Raw genomic sequence first — 13,671 nt, forward strand, 5'->3', positions numbered from 1 at the left:
GGCAGGGGAGGCAGAGGCGGCAGCCCCCCGCCCGGCCCCGCCCGTCGGTCACTTAGCTTTCGTTTCCCCGGTGGCGGTGGCGGCCCGAGAGCGGCGGGGGCGGGACCGGACGAGCCCATGGCCTCCGCCCTCCGCCCGCGTTCCCCACTGCTGCTCGGGCGCCTCCCGGGTCCGCGACGCGGGGTCTGCGCTCCGGCCATGGCGCCGCCGCGCCGCTTCGCGCTGGAGCTGCCGGGCTGCACGCTGGCTCACTTCGCCGTCGGCGGCGACGCCCCCGGCGCGCTCCCCGACCCCCGCGTGGCCGCGCTCCTGGGCCCGCCCGGCCGCAGCTACTCGCTGTGCGTGCCGCTGGCGCCGGGCGGGGACTGCGCGGCCCGGGTGCGGGCGGCGCGGCTGCACCAGCGCCTGCTGCACCAGCTGCGCCGCGACTCCCTCCAGCGGTGCCAGCTGCGCAGGCTGCTGTGCTACGGCCCCGGCGGCGGGGAGGGCGGCGTGCAGCACGGCTTCCTGCTCCACGACCCCAGCGACAGCCCCGATACCCGGCGCGCCCTGTTCTCCCTGCTCGGCGAGTCCCCGGAGGGCCCGCGTCTGGGCGAGTTCGTGGGCGACGCGCGCCGTCAGGTGTGGCAGCTCCTGTGGGAGCTGCGGGACGGCGCGGGGGTGGCGGCAGGTGGGCCCCCGCGAGCGCGTCGTGTCCGCCCCGGAGCCCGTCCTGCACCCGGTGGTGCCCGACCTGCCCAGCTCTGGGGTCTTCCCGCACCGGGAGGCCGCCCGCGCCGTTTTGGAGGCGGTAAGAGTTCTGCCCCTTCCCAGCACTCGGGTGGGCCCCCAAGACAGGGAGTGGACTCAGCGCGCGCTCTCCCGGCCTATCCAGCCTGGCCTCTGTTGCCCAGGGAATCGATTGATGCCGTCGACAAATCGGGCCTCCTGAGTGCCAGACTCCGGCTTAGACACTGCGGCTCTTTTCTCGATTCTTGGCCGCCAGAACTACCCATCCGAGGCGGGAATTGATGTCCCAACGCCACGCTTGCCAGGCCTGCTCTGAATGCGTGCTGAAGGCGCCTCAGGAGGAAAGAGGCCCCCGGGTGCGGGGAGGATCATGCCATCTGGGAGGCCGGGGCATGATTTTGGGGAGAAAAGGGCATGAGTTTGGGATTTAAGAAACTTGTTCTAAAACTGTGGCTGCCTGCTTACTGGCTGCCGGTCCAGGTTGCGCTACCACGCTGTTCTCCCTTTCTCCTGTCAAACACTTGCCTTGCCGCGTTTAGGACAAGCAGAGATCCGGCACACAGCAGGTGCCCAGGGAAGGAGAGCGAAGGTTCTTTCCCAGCGCAGGCTGGGCGGGGCCTGGGACGTCCAGACTTGGGTTTCTGAGGCTGCACTGTGGAATTTAGTGCATTTTGCAAGCTTCTGGGATAGTATTACGAAGCTGTTAAAAGGGCAGGACCAATCGCTTGGGTTTGAGTCCCGACGCTGGCATTCATTACCTGGGTCACTTAGTGTTTCTTAACCCCCCCCCCCCGTTGCCTCAGTTTCCTTAGTCCGTAGAGGGGAATAGTAATGCTGCCTCCCTCACCGAGTGACCGTGAAGGCTGGCCATGTTAATCCTCGAAAGCACTTGGAAGATTAAGCACACGCATGTACAAACGTGTGGGCCTCGCTGCAGAGAGGCAGTAGTAGGCAGTGCGGGAAAGCAGAGGTGAGAACTCCCAACGCCCGGACGCCTGCGCGACTCACCTGGTGACCGCGGCGCGTGGCTCTCTCCCCCGCCCCCTAGCGGTTGGGAAGGGACGGTGCTGACTGCTCCAGGGAGTTGCAGTCTTACTTGATTTTCCGCAGGGGACACACTGAGCCAGGTCGGTGCTGTTGTTCCACGGTCGCTGGGTTACACTGCTCCGCACTCGAGGTCTTGCCTGTCCTTCCTCCTCTGGGGTAGCTGGTTAGTGAGGGTTGCAGGCAGAGTGATCTCAGCCGCTATCGCCTTTTTTGAGCCACAGCTATTTGGTAAAAGATGAAGGAATTCAGCCCTCCCCAGGTGCAATACTGTGAATTTGACAGGGCGTCAAACACAACTTACGCCTTATTAGCATTGGACAATCTTGTTCTCAGCAGTAAGATATTGCAAAAGCCCCGTTGCTTCACTGCTGATGCGCAGACATTATTTCGCAGTGTATACCCTTCATTCCTGAAGCTCAAGCAGTGCTTGACCTGGTTGACCAGTGCCCGGAGCAGGTCCAGAAAGGAAAGTTCCCGGTCATTGCCATCGAAGGATTGGATGCCACAGGTAATATTTCCTTTGAGTTATAGGCAATGTGATTAATTGATCCCTTGCGGGAATAGACAGGTCTTAATAAGTAAAACTTGATACAGAGTTCAATTCATAAGCTTCACGTCAGTCTCTAGTGTGTGCCAGGCACGGAACTAGGCAGGCCTGGGATGCAAAAATGAATAAGACCTTCGGTGGGAGGCCAGGGGAGGGGGGAGGGGCTGGGCCTCAGGTGTTCTGGGGGGGTGACCACTAGAAGGCGCTTAATGCAGCCTCGGTGTGGGGAACAGAGGCATAGTCAGGGACAGCTCTGGAAGGGCTGACACCTGCACGGTGTTTTCAGTACAGATCAGAGCAGTACAGGTGAGGAAGGTAGAAGCGGTCCTCCCCGACAGAAGCAGCAACGTGGGCGAAAGTGCCGGACTTGAGCCAGCCTGGGGTATTTGGGAACCACGGGCCGTTCAGAGGACCCTTTTGGAGCAAAATTAAGAAAAGCTAGGGGGGCGCCTGGGTAGCGCAGTCGTTAAAGCGTCTGCCTTCGGCTCAGGGCGTGATCTCGGCGTACCAGGATCGAGTCCCACATCGGGCTCCTCTGCTATGAGCCTGCTTCTTCCTCTCCCACTCCCCCTGCTGTGTTCCCTCTCTCGCTGGCTGTCTCTCTGTCACATAAATAAATAAAATCTTTAAAAAAAAAAAGAAAAGCTAGGAAGCGGAGGGGAAAAGCCGTGGAGCTGCCGAACAGATACCAAAACACAACAGACAACTCACACTTAGCCCAAAAGACAAAAGCAGGAGAAGCTAGGCGCCAAGGGCTGCTGGATACGGCCAAGCAGGAGGTGGACTGGGGCAGATGTCACGTGGTTCAGTGGGAGGCGGGGCTCCCTCCGCAGCAGGTGCAGAGTGTTCTGAGGAAGCAGGTGGAGGTTTTCCCAGGGCCTGGAGGTCTAGGCCAGAGTGTATCATTAATTTGTAAACAAGAGCACCGTTCTGGTTTTCTTCCAAGTGTTGTGATACCACATAGAGGAAACCCTGGTTCCTAAAGGTCGGCATTTTTTTTTTTTAAATCAAGAATCATAGTAGGTAATGAACTGCTTTATTTTACAGGTGGATAGAGGCTCTTTCTGGGCTAATATGAGTATTTGGGAGCGATATGGTGGCTGTGGTAACGAAGCCCTATGTTTGTGTCTGTTCTGCAGGTAAAACCACTGTGACCCAGTCAGTTTCAGACTCACTCAAGGCTGTGCTCTTAAAGTCGCCGCCCGCTTGCATCAGCCAGTGGAGGAAAATCTTTGATGATGAACCAACTATCATTAGAAGAGCTTTTTACTCCTTGGGCAATTATATTGTGGCTTCTGAAATAGCTGAAGAATCTAGCAAATCTCCTGTGATTGTAGACAGGTAGGTATAAAGATGCTGTGAATTTGGCATTTTCCTCCTAACATGTGAGCGTGTGTGTACCTGCAAGTATACACCTTATTTTGTTTATTAAGTCAAACTCTATTATGATAATAATAGTAATAATGTCTATGATTTGTTAATCACCTACACCACAGGCGGGCATTTTGCCAAGAGCATGCATATATGATTCTGTATCTGGAACTATTACATGGTTAGGTGGATACTAACTGTTATCCCCAATTGACTGATGAGAAGCATAGGTCTTACAAGGGTTAAGTCACTTGCCACGTGACTGAGCTAGAAATAGCATGTTGACGGTATTGACAAAGCCTCTGCTTTAGAAATCGATGCGTTCAGTAGTTCATTTGTTCATCAGCTTCTTTCTAAGACATTTATTGAGCATCTACTGTGCGCCAAAGACTGTTCTCAGTTTAGGGGGTTCAACGGTAAATGAGCTTGACGATGACGCTCTGCTTTCACGGAGCGAACGTACTATTGCAGGAGGGTAGTCAAGTGCATAAAGACATATGAGGGTATCGGAGAACGATAAATACTCCAAGGAGGATAAGTCAAGGTGGATATGGCCGAGGATGGCCTGTGTAAGGAGGTAACGTTGATCTGAGTTCTGAACGCCCCAGCAGAGATGGGAAGAAAGCTATGGAGTAACAGCATTATGCAGCGAAGGGTCAGCAGGAACGAAGCCTTCAGACAGAAAGAAGGCAGCAAATTCAAGGACATAAACAGGCCAGTGTGATGAGCACACAGTGGATGGGGGGGGGGGCTTTCTGGATGAAGGAACAGGGAGAGGCAGGGGATAGAACAGCAGGGCTCCTGGGCCAAGATAGTGTGGATTTTATTCTGAGTGCAGAGGGGAGCCATCGGAAGGTTTCAGATAATGGAGTGACATAAAATGATTTAGATTTTTAAAATTCCATACCTAAGAAGTTGCTTAAAATGCCACAAGAATGAAGTGTATGGGGGGCAAGTCATCCTCGGCTTAAAATCACCCAACTCGACGATATGGATTTTGCAGTCACGGTGAGATCCCATTTTTCTCTCATCGGGTTGGTGAGAACCAATGAAAATGTGCTAAGACACAGAACTGGAGATCCTGGGGTGAGTAGAAGCCTTACAAGGTGCTGGTGGGGGTGGACGATGGGCTCGGAGCGCAAGCTGTAAGGGGCAGCAAAGCGAACACTGCTTCTACCTCCTGAAGAAATGCAAGAGTTTCTTTCAGCTGTGTTTTTAATATTGAAAAATTTAGAAAACCAAAAGCCCATCAGTATAAGAAAGGGCACACTGATACTAGCATATTTGTGAAATGGAACACCATTCAGCGGTATAAACCAGTACAAGGCATCAGTGTGTGTAAATTACATTTTGACTGGAAACATCACGCTGCAGATAGATGTTTGGTAGAATACATGCCAAGTAATAACAAACTGTAGAGTATGGAGGGAAGAAAGGATATTGAACAAATTTAACAGAGAGCTAAGGAGAGAGAAATGCAGTTGATACACAGTACAAAAGGTCGTCTCCTGCAATTGAATTTATTGCTTAACGTTCAGCGAATGTGCAGTGCTTTCTGCAATTTTACTTATTTTTGGAAAGATAAGCAATTGTATTCAAGTATGACAAGTATTCAGGAAAAAGCACTAATCATAAATATAGATCTCAAGGAATTTCAAGTAGCAAACACACCCAAGTCTGGATGCCTGGACCCACATCCATACTTAGAATGTCACCACACCCCATAAAGCCATGTCATTGTCCTTCCCAGTCCCTGCCTATCCTTCCCCAGCCCCTTCCGCCCCCCCCCCCCGCCCCTGCCATGGCAACCACTGCCCTGACCTCCATCACTGTGCAATTGTCCGATCTATTCTCGACCTGCCTGTACTTGCAGCTGTGCGTTAATGCTACTTGCATCTGACTTCCTTCTTGCTGCATAGGACACTCGCCTTGCTGCTATGAACATTTTTTTTTTTAATAGAGAGAGAGTACAGGGTGGGGAGGGGAGGAGGGGGAGGGAGAGAATCTTAAGCAGACTCCGTGCTGAGCTCAGAGCCCCGCTCCGGGCTTGATCTCATGATGCTGAGATCATGACCTGAGCTGAAACCAGGAATCGGACGCTCCACCAACCGAGCCAGCCAGGCGCCCCTGTGAATATTCTGTACATAACTTTGGTGCGGGTGCGTGTGTGGTTCTGGCGCATAGATTCCCAGGGGTGCAGTTGTAGGGATGTGGGCTTCATGTGTGCTCGGCTCTAGTAGGTGCATAGATTTCCAGGGGTGCAGTTGTAGGGATGTGGGGTTCACGTGTGCTCAGCTCTAGTAGGTATTGCAAAAAGTTTTCTGAGGTGGTTGGAACCACTCACCGTGCCCTCCCCCCACAGCCGTGTTTGAGAATTTCCTGCGATTCGAGTCCTCATGAACACATAGCATAGCCCGCCTTTATTCGAGGGTCTCCACTGGTTCCTGGGGGCTAAGCTGATCAGCTTCAGGCTAGTTTGCTGTGTCTGGAAACCTCTACTCCTTTCTTGAAATATCTTTCTCTGTACGCTGTTCTGTATCTCTGAAATATTTCACAAAAAGGCAATTCTGAGCGTATGTAGGGAATAAAGTGGGAGGTGGTGGGTTGCCAGGGGAGATGAACACAGTAAAAGTCAGTTAGAAGGCCAGTGCTATCATCTAAGCTACAATGCCAGCAGATAGTTTTAACTTTGGGGATGGCCAGATCGTTATTTCAAGGTTGCAAGTTATAGGGCATCCTGGAGAAGGGTAAGAAATTGCATTCCTTTGTGGGACTTCTTCGCCTGTGGGATGTTTTTACCCTATTATTAACATGTCTAGATCAGCCATATTTGAGATATTTTTTTCATACAGTGTCCTTTTTCAAGGAGACAGACTAAACTTTTCCTAATACAGGGTGACTTCCTGAGGCACATAATTTCTTCAGACATCCCGAAGTCCTGGAACTGACTGCACTGGCTTCTGCGTGTAGACAGATACCTATCCTCTCTGTTCCCAGTTTCCTAATTTGTTAAATGGAGGTATTCCATATCCTTTCCCTGCCTACCACTAAAACTTGTGATGAATATCCAATGGGTTGATACAGGGGAAAGTGCTTTGCAATAGCAAATTGCTATTAAGATATAAAGCACTACCATATAAGCTATGTACAGTGTGTCGGTAAATTGCATTTGATTTGAACCGATGCAGCTTGCCTGATGGCAGGAAGGGAAAATTCTAAATGGTGGAGACTCTGAAACTGATGGCCAGAGGGTATGATTATTTAAAACGAGGCACAGCATTGTCAGTGCGAGCACTCCTGCTGTAGAAAACAGAGCTCATTCTTCCTTTGCTTTTTCTTCTTTGTGTCTGCGAATTGTCGGCAATTTTGCTCTTTAGAGAGATACTGTATCACCTTGTCAGATGAGAAGAAAAGAGCGGTTATTTGTTGTCTGGGTGGGTTTTGTTCATGTGTAAGGATTTTAATGAAATCCATTTAGACTACACCATCGTCTAGCTGAACAAATGAGGGCGACGGAGTCGTTTTTGATGGTGACTGTGGTTAAGGTTGGCAACTTAATCACCCTCATTACCTTTAAAAATCTATTCTTGCTGATGGTTTTTCTACAAAAAGAAGGCTTTTAAAATGAAGATGATATCAGCCTCTGTATTCATAGTTGAGTATTTAATTCAGTGAACGTGGGACACGTGCAAAATGCAGAGCAAATTGTAGTTTGGCTGCCAGGAAAATGAACGCCTGGACCCTGCATGGATTATTCGGCTTGGGAGACGAGACACATCTCCCAGAGAAGGGAAGTGCACGTTTGTAGGTGGTGAATCAGGGATGGGGTGGAGATGAGTGCCCCAGGGTGGGACTCTGGGAGCTAGCCGCTATGGAGCCTGGGGCTTTGCAGTGCACATTTCTGGAGGTGGACAAGGGCTTGGAGGGGTGGGTGCTATTAGGATTGATCACCTCCCAAATTAATTTTTTTTTTGGCCCTTTTCAGTATTGTCTGTATTACCATCATTTGAAAATGCAGCTTTAGTTACAACCGGTGTCCAGTAACAATAGGTATTCTTTTATAATGACAGGGTGATACAATTTTTAAAGCACTTGTCTGTTTTTACGGCAACTGTGGAAGGAAAACAAAGCTTGCATGCTTTTCATTTTCCAAATGGGGAAATGGAGGCTATACTGGCTTAAATGAGTTACCTGTGCTCACAGAGCAAGTAGGTGGCAGGGTATAAATAGATATGTAGCTCAGATAACACTGAATTTATTTTGTAGACTCCAGTATGGCCTTTTCACTGTGAAAAGTTCAAATATAAAATGATTAATAATTTAGGAATTTACTTATTTATTATTTCTTTTAAAAGATTTATTTATTTTAGAGAACGAGGATGTGTGTGTGAAAGCGGGGGTCAGAGAGAGAGAGAGGGAGAGAGAGAATCCCAAGCAGACTCCACGCTGAGTGCAGAGCCCCTGCGGGGCTTGATCTCACAACCTTGAGATCATGACCTGAGCCGAAACCAAGAGTCAGATGCTTAACCAACTGCACCACCCAGGCACCCCCAGAATTCAGGTTTTTAAAACACTGAAGGCAGTAAATTGAAAATACAGACAAGGATGGGACCATAGGTACTTCTCTACATTGGGATGTTTATAATCATTTCATAAATATCTGTTGCAGATGATAGTCCTTTAATACTGTATTTGAAGTTTTGCATTTAGTTGTTTAAAATATGACACAAACAGAGCAAGATTATGATAAGCTATGCCACTTAATAAACTAATTCCAACTCATTCATTTGTACGCCCAAAGAACATATACTGTGTACTGAGAGCGTTTGGGACATTCAGGTTTGGGAATGCAGAGGTGACTAAAAAAGGAGTTTTCTAAGGGCGGAGTTGAAAGAGGTCATACTTCTAGACAAATTGCCTTTCTTTACCATGAGACGCTCTTTGGTAGAGTCGACTGTGAAGGTCATTGAGGGCCCAGAGGAGGGACCCATGAGCTCTGCTTGGGGCTCTATCTGAGCGGGGCTTTGCAGGTAGAGTAGGAGTTTTGTTCTCTGAGAAGCTCACTGGAGGAAGGAGTGTGAAGACAGGCTCGTGACGCAGCATGCCTGGACGCACAGTGTGAATGCTGTTCTGTCTTAGGCTGGATGTTTCCAGCAGACAGTGGAAAGCCATGGGGCATTCTGAAATAGATTTCCTTTTACAATTATGACTTCTTTTCCTCCCCCTCCAACATTTAAAGCGAGCCAGTCAAGAAGGCCCTGCTTCACTCAGGGAGGATTGCACAGAGTAGTAGAGGTCGTATTTGGGTTCATTTCCATCCCTGACAGGTGCCGACGCATAGTGGGGTGGCTCGGCGCTGGGCAGGACAAAGGCCGCCTCACCAGGTTTCCCAGAATGTGGATTTCATCCACAAGCGCCATTTTAAAACGTAACACGGAATGGGCCTGCAGATTTTTATTTGGCTGAGACACAAGATTAGATGCAGGGGACTACCAAACACATCTCTCATCCCGGCCGCCTTCCCTTTCACGGAAGGCAACGTAGGCCAGGCCAGAGAGATGCGACAGTGGTTTCAGCTGAGTCAACGTCGCTCTGTGAAGAGCCCAGTGCGTTCTTATCGTGGTTGTTGACTTCGGGTTATTTTTTATATTTTGTAAATACTTTAAGATTTAGGGACGCCTGGGGTGGCTCAGTTGGTTAGGCGTCTGCCTTTGGCTCAGGTCACAATCCCAGCGTCCTGAGATAGAGTCCTGCATCTGGCTCCTGGCTCAGCGGGGAGTCTGTTTCTCCCTCTGCCCCTCCCCCACACTTGTGTTCTCTCGCTCACTCTACTCTTCCTCAAAGTAAAAAAAAAAAATCTTAAATAAAAATATGAGATTTGGTTTTATGTATTTAATGTAGGCAATGCAAAGAAAACTTGAGCAGAGCCATCCCTGGTTTCAGCTTTTTCCCCAGCTGATTTTCAGGTGCACCTTGACCTTGGCCTATGTGGATGCAGAACTCACTCCTCCTCTCCTTCTCAGGTACTGGCACAGCACAGCCACCTATGCCATCGCCACTGAGGTGACCGGGGGGCTCCAGCACCTGCCTCCAGCCCATCATCCTATATACCAGTGGCCCAGGGACCTGCTCAAGCCTGACCTGGTCCTGCTGCTCACAGTGAGTCCCGAGGAGAGGATGCATCGGATTGAGGGCCGGGGCATGGAGAGGACCAGAGAGGAGGCCGAACTGGAGGCCAACAGCGTATTCCGTCAAAAGTACGTGTCCCGACATGCACAGCAGGGCTTCCTGATCAGGGTGGTGAGCCGGGATCAGCTCCAACTTCAGGAATGTGGAGAAAATGACATCGTTCCCACTGTTCAAACCCACGAGACAATGTCCTCCAAGTTAGTTCAGCTCCTTCTAATGGTGTTGTTCTCCCAGGGCTTTGGCTGAAAGCCCCAGGCTATCTGACTGGGCCTCAGACCTTTCTTCTAGTCCTGGCTGTGCCAGGAACAGTGTGAACCTGGCTAAGGCCATGCACGCTCCTGGGTCTTTGTTCCCCAGTCATGATCTCACAGGCACGGAGTGCTGATGCGCTCACAGTGACTTTTCCTTGGTAGGTGCTTCCCGCGTGTCAGGCGTGTGGGCTCTGATGCTCTCTGATCCTTGCAAGGACAACAGGAGCCATGTTTTTGTTTATAGAACGGAGGCTCAAAGGACTAAGTGATTTGTCCAGATTTGAACAGCTACTCTGTCGAAAAACTGGGATTAAAATCACAGTCTTTCTGATTTTAAAGACCGTGCTTTTGTTTTTGTTAGAAATCTGTGAAACCCTAGCGGGAGAGCTAGGCCATCTTCTTGCTTTATGGCTAAGCCTGAGTCAGCTCTGTAGGACGAGTTCAAAGAGCCAAAGCCGAGTAGTTTAGATAAATAGACAATGATAGCTGTGCTACCATAACACAACCCTGTTATAAATAATTGAATAACAACTCTGCTGTGTGTGGAGAAACCACGTCCCACTGTTTACTTGTAGTAACTCAATTCGATCTCGTGACAAACTCACCAAGAAGGCATGATTTCAGTCCTCATTATACAGATGAGAAGACGGAGGCAGATGGGAAAGATATTTGATAAGGTCCCTCAGCTCGGGAGTGGTTACGGCGCCTGTTGTAACCACGTGCTGTCATGCTTCCCGCAAGGCCGACTGCACAGTCATTCATAGGCATCCAGGCTAGCTCACACCAAAGGGAGATGTGGAAAATGGTGAGGTTTGAGAAGATGCATCCGTGAAAACAGCGCCTATGCTGAGGACCTCTGGCTTGTCTGAGATCCTTCAGGGCACAGACCGTGGAGAAATTTCCCGCTTGTCCAATTAGTTAATTTCTTGGAGCCTCGGCTATTTTCTCTGCAAAATGAGGATGATGTGATTCCCTTCCTGAGCTTACCCCAAGTATGAAACCAGAAGAGTCATGCAGAATGCTGATGTTCGCTAGGTAATAGGTATCGAAAAAAACTAACTATTAAGCCTTATTATGAATTTATGATTTATTAAACAAAATGTATCAAATGTCTCCCATGGACAAAGCTAGTGGCCGAGGGAAACAGTGAGATAAACCAGATGGGGCCCTTGCTGTAAGCTGTGTACATTGTGGTAGGAAAATAGCATTTGCATGGCGAGGCATGTTAAAAAATAAGCCAACTCTTTTCATTCTGCCTGTCCCCAGGGTAGAAGTGTCCTATCAGCGGATGGAGAACCCTGGTTGCCACGTGGTTGATGCCAGCCCCTCAAGAGAAAAAGTCCTCCAGATGGTTTTAAGCGTAATCCAAAATAATTGTAATTAATTGTAATTACTCCAAAATGTAATTATACATTTTGCTAGATGTGATGCTATTTGATGCATCTAGGTCCATGACTGGCTGCACAGTTTTCCCAGATTTCTGTTGCATAAACATAGTGTGTTCTAGAAAATTGGAGGCCAGACATTTCGATTTCACTTAAACCATTGTCCTCCCTTCTGACCAATGGACCCGTCAAGGTTGAGACGGTCACGTTCCAGCCAGAGATCAGTGGTTGCTTTCTTCAGGTATAACAAACGTTTTCTTGGAATATATTTTTAACTACATTCCTACCAAATCTCTCCAAGTTTTGTCTCATCCAGAATGCATGAGCTATACAGAAGGAACCAGGAAGATCTCCCAAATCAACGGGAGCCCCTTCCGCCTCTCCCACGCCTACAATGGGGCCACCGAAGAGCTCTCCATGTGGTAGACTTGCCTTCTTCCCAGTATGGCCACACTCCATCACTGGGGGCTCAGCCCTGTTCCTAGAGCCACGTGCTCCTGAAGAAAGGGTCCATGTGTCCTGGCTGTCTGAGGACACTTACGAAGAAGACCTGGGACTTGCGCCCAGCCGCCTCTGAGATGGTCCTCTTGGTTAGCACGTCAGAGTCAAATTCAGAGCCTGCCAACCCAGGGTGCTCTAAATGCAAACACACCAACCTCCTTTGAATCATGTTCTGTTTATTTAGTTGTCTTTCCTTTCCTCTGAAAACACGGCTTTGGAGATAATGAATGTTTTGGACTCAGCTAGATGCATTAAACTCAGCCAATCGAGCAATATATTTATATTGATATTTACATCATGTTTCTCCTCAGTGTGGGGCTCTGCTTTACTAATTAAAATTGAAGCCAAGAAGCTAAATGCAATGCTTGTTGTGTATTTTCATTACACAGATTTAATTTATCTTACTAAATAAGCACAGTGGATCCTGGAATGGGATTTCTTAGTAAATTATCTTGCACTTGAATGTCTTATGCTTACACATGAAATCAGCTTTGAGATCTGTTCGCCTGGGGGAAAAAAAAATGAGGAAGGAGGAAATTTAATAACTATGAGGCCTTGGGTGAGTCACCTAACATCAATAATCTGTGTAACTTGATCTAAAAAGTGATAATAATTCTTTATTTGTCCTGAGGAGTTTGCTGAACCAGGTGAGTACCTAAAATTCCTTCCAGTTCTAAGATAGGTGAAGTTTGTAATTTAGACATTCTCCCCCAAATAATTACATTTAAGGCCTTAACAGTTTTATCATATGGAATCTTAAATTATAATGAAGTTTAGTATTAATAACTGTATCATACTGTCTTTCAAAGGAAGTATAGGTAATTTTTACATAGTATATTTACATATGTAAATATGTAATTGGTTTCAGTTGAAAATATTTTTTAAAGCTAATAAATAGCATTAGGTTTCTGAAAGATGTATCTAATTATGTTATTGGTGTTATTTAAACAGTTTGAAAAGTTGATGCTGGCAGTCTGGAGAAACAAACATTTTATGCTTTCTGTACCTTGCAAATGAATAAAGTTGCTCTGATTTTCTAATTTATGATGTTGTCACGAGTGAATGTTGGTTGTTCTAAGGTGCTGGTCCAGTGTGGCTTTTGTATCGATGGGGATTTTTGGTCAAGGAGGTGGGAAGGTGTGAGCTCGTGGGCCAAGGAGGATCTGTGGTCAAAGTGCTTTCAGGGGAAGGGAGGGCATTTTTGTTTTGTTTTAAAAAATTATTTCAGGAAAGTGGAATCCTTTCTTCATTGCAGATATTAAAAAGAAGAAATAATTCTTCGTACTCTTTGGTTTTTTAGACACTGATAGATATATGCTTTATAAGCATGAGATAAGACAGCGCCTCCTACCCAGAAACTGACAACAGGGAATCATTTGCTTGGCTCCCTTTCCTGACAAGTTCGTTCTCCTTTCTGTCCTTGTGACAGACCTTCCGTTGTCCCAAATATTTATGTTCCCTTTCTTCCACAGTAATAGAATGTTTGACTTGACACACGGCTGCCAAGAGTCATGAGTACATTTCCAGGCTTCCTTACGGCTGGCCCCTTTCAGGTTCTTCCAGGAGTCTGTGAGCGGAGGGGCTTACGGGATGTCCCTTCCCCTTGTAACCCTTCACCTGGCCTGGTGGCCTGGTGTTCGGGGTGGTAGTG

The 13,671-nt window shown here is 48.4% G+C and overlaps 1 protein-coding gene across 1 annotated transcript; it reads left to right on the forward strand.

The window, feature by feature from the left end:
* The first annotated feature begins 117 nt into the window (after positions 1-117).
* Positions 118-11,964, forward strand: CMPK2 (cytidine/uridine monophosphate kinase 2). The gene is given in 6 exon segments (XM_087863881.1): positions 118-654; positions 656-790; positions 2,170-2,284; positions 3,463-3,664; positions 9,718-9,951; positions 11,401-11,964. Coding segments are annotated over 6 exon segments (1,341 nt in total). The 3' UTR covers positions 11,519-11,964.
* The last annotated feature ends 1,707 nt before the right edge of the window (positions 11,965-13,671 follow it).

This window comes from Ursus americanus, chromosome 7 (assembly GCF_024610735.1).
Source record: "Ursus americanus isolate L20-20 chromosome 7, mUrsAme1.1.p, whole genome shotgun sequence".
NCBI classification, from domain to species: domain Eukaryota; kingdom Metazoa; phylum Chordata; class Mammalia; order Carnivora; family Ursidae; genus Ursus; species Ursus americanus.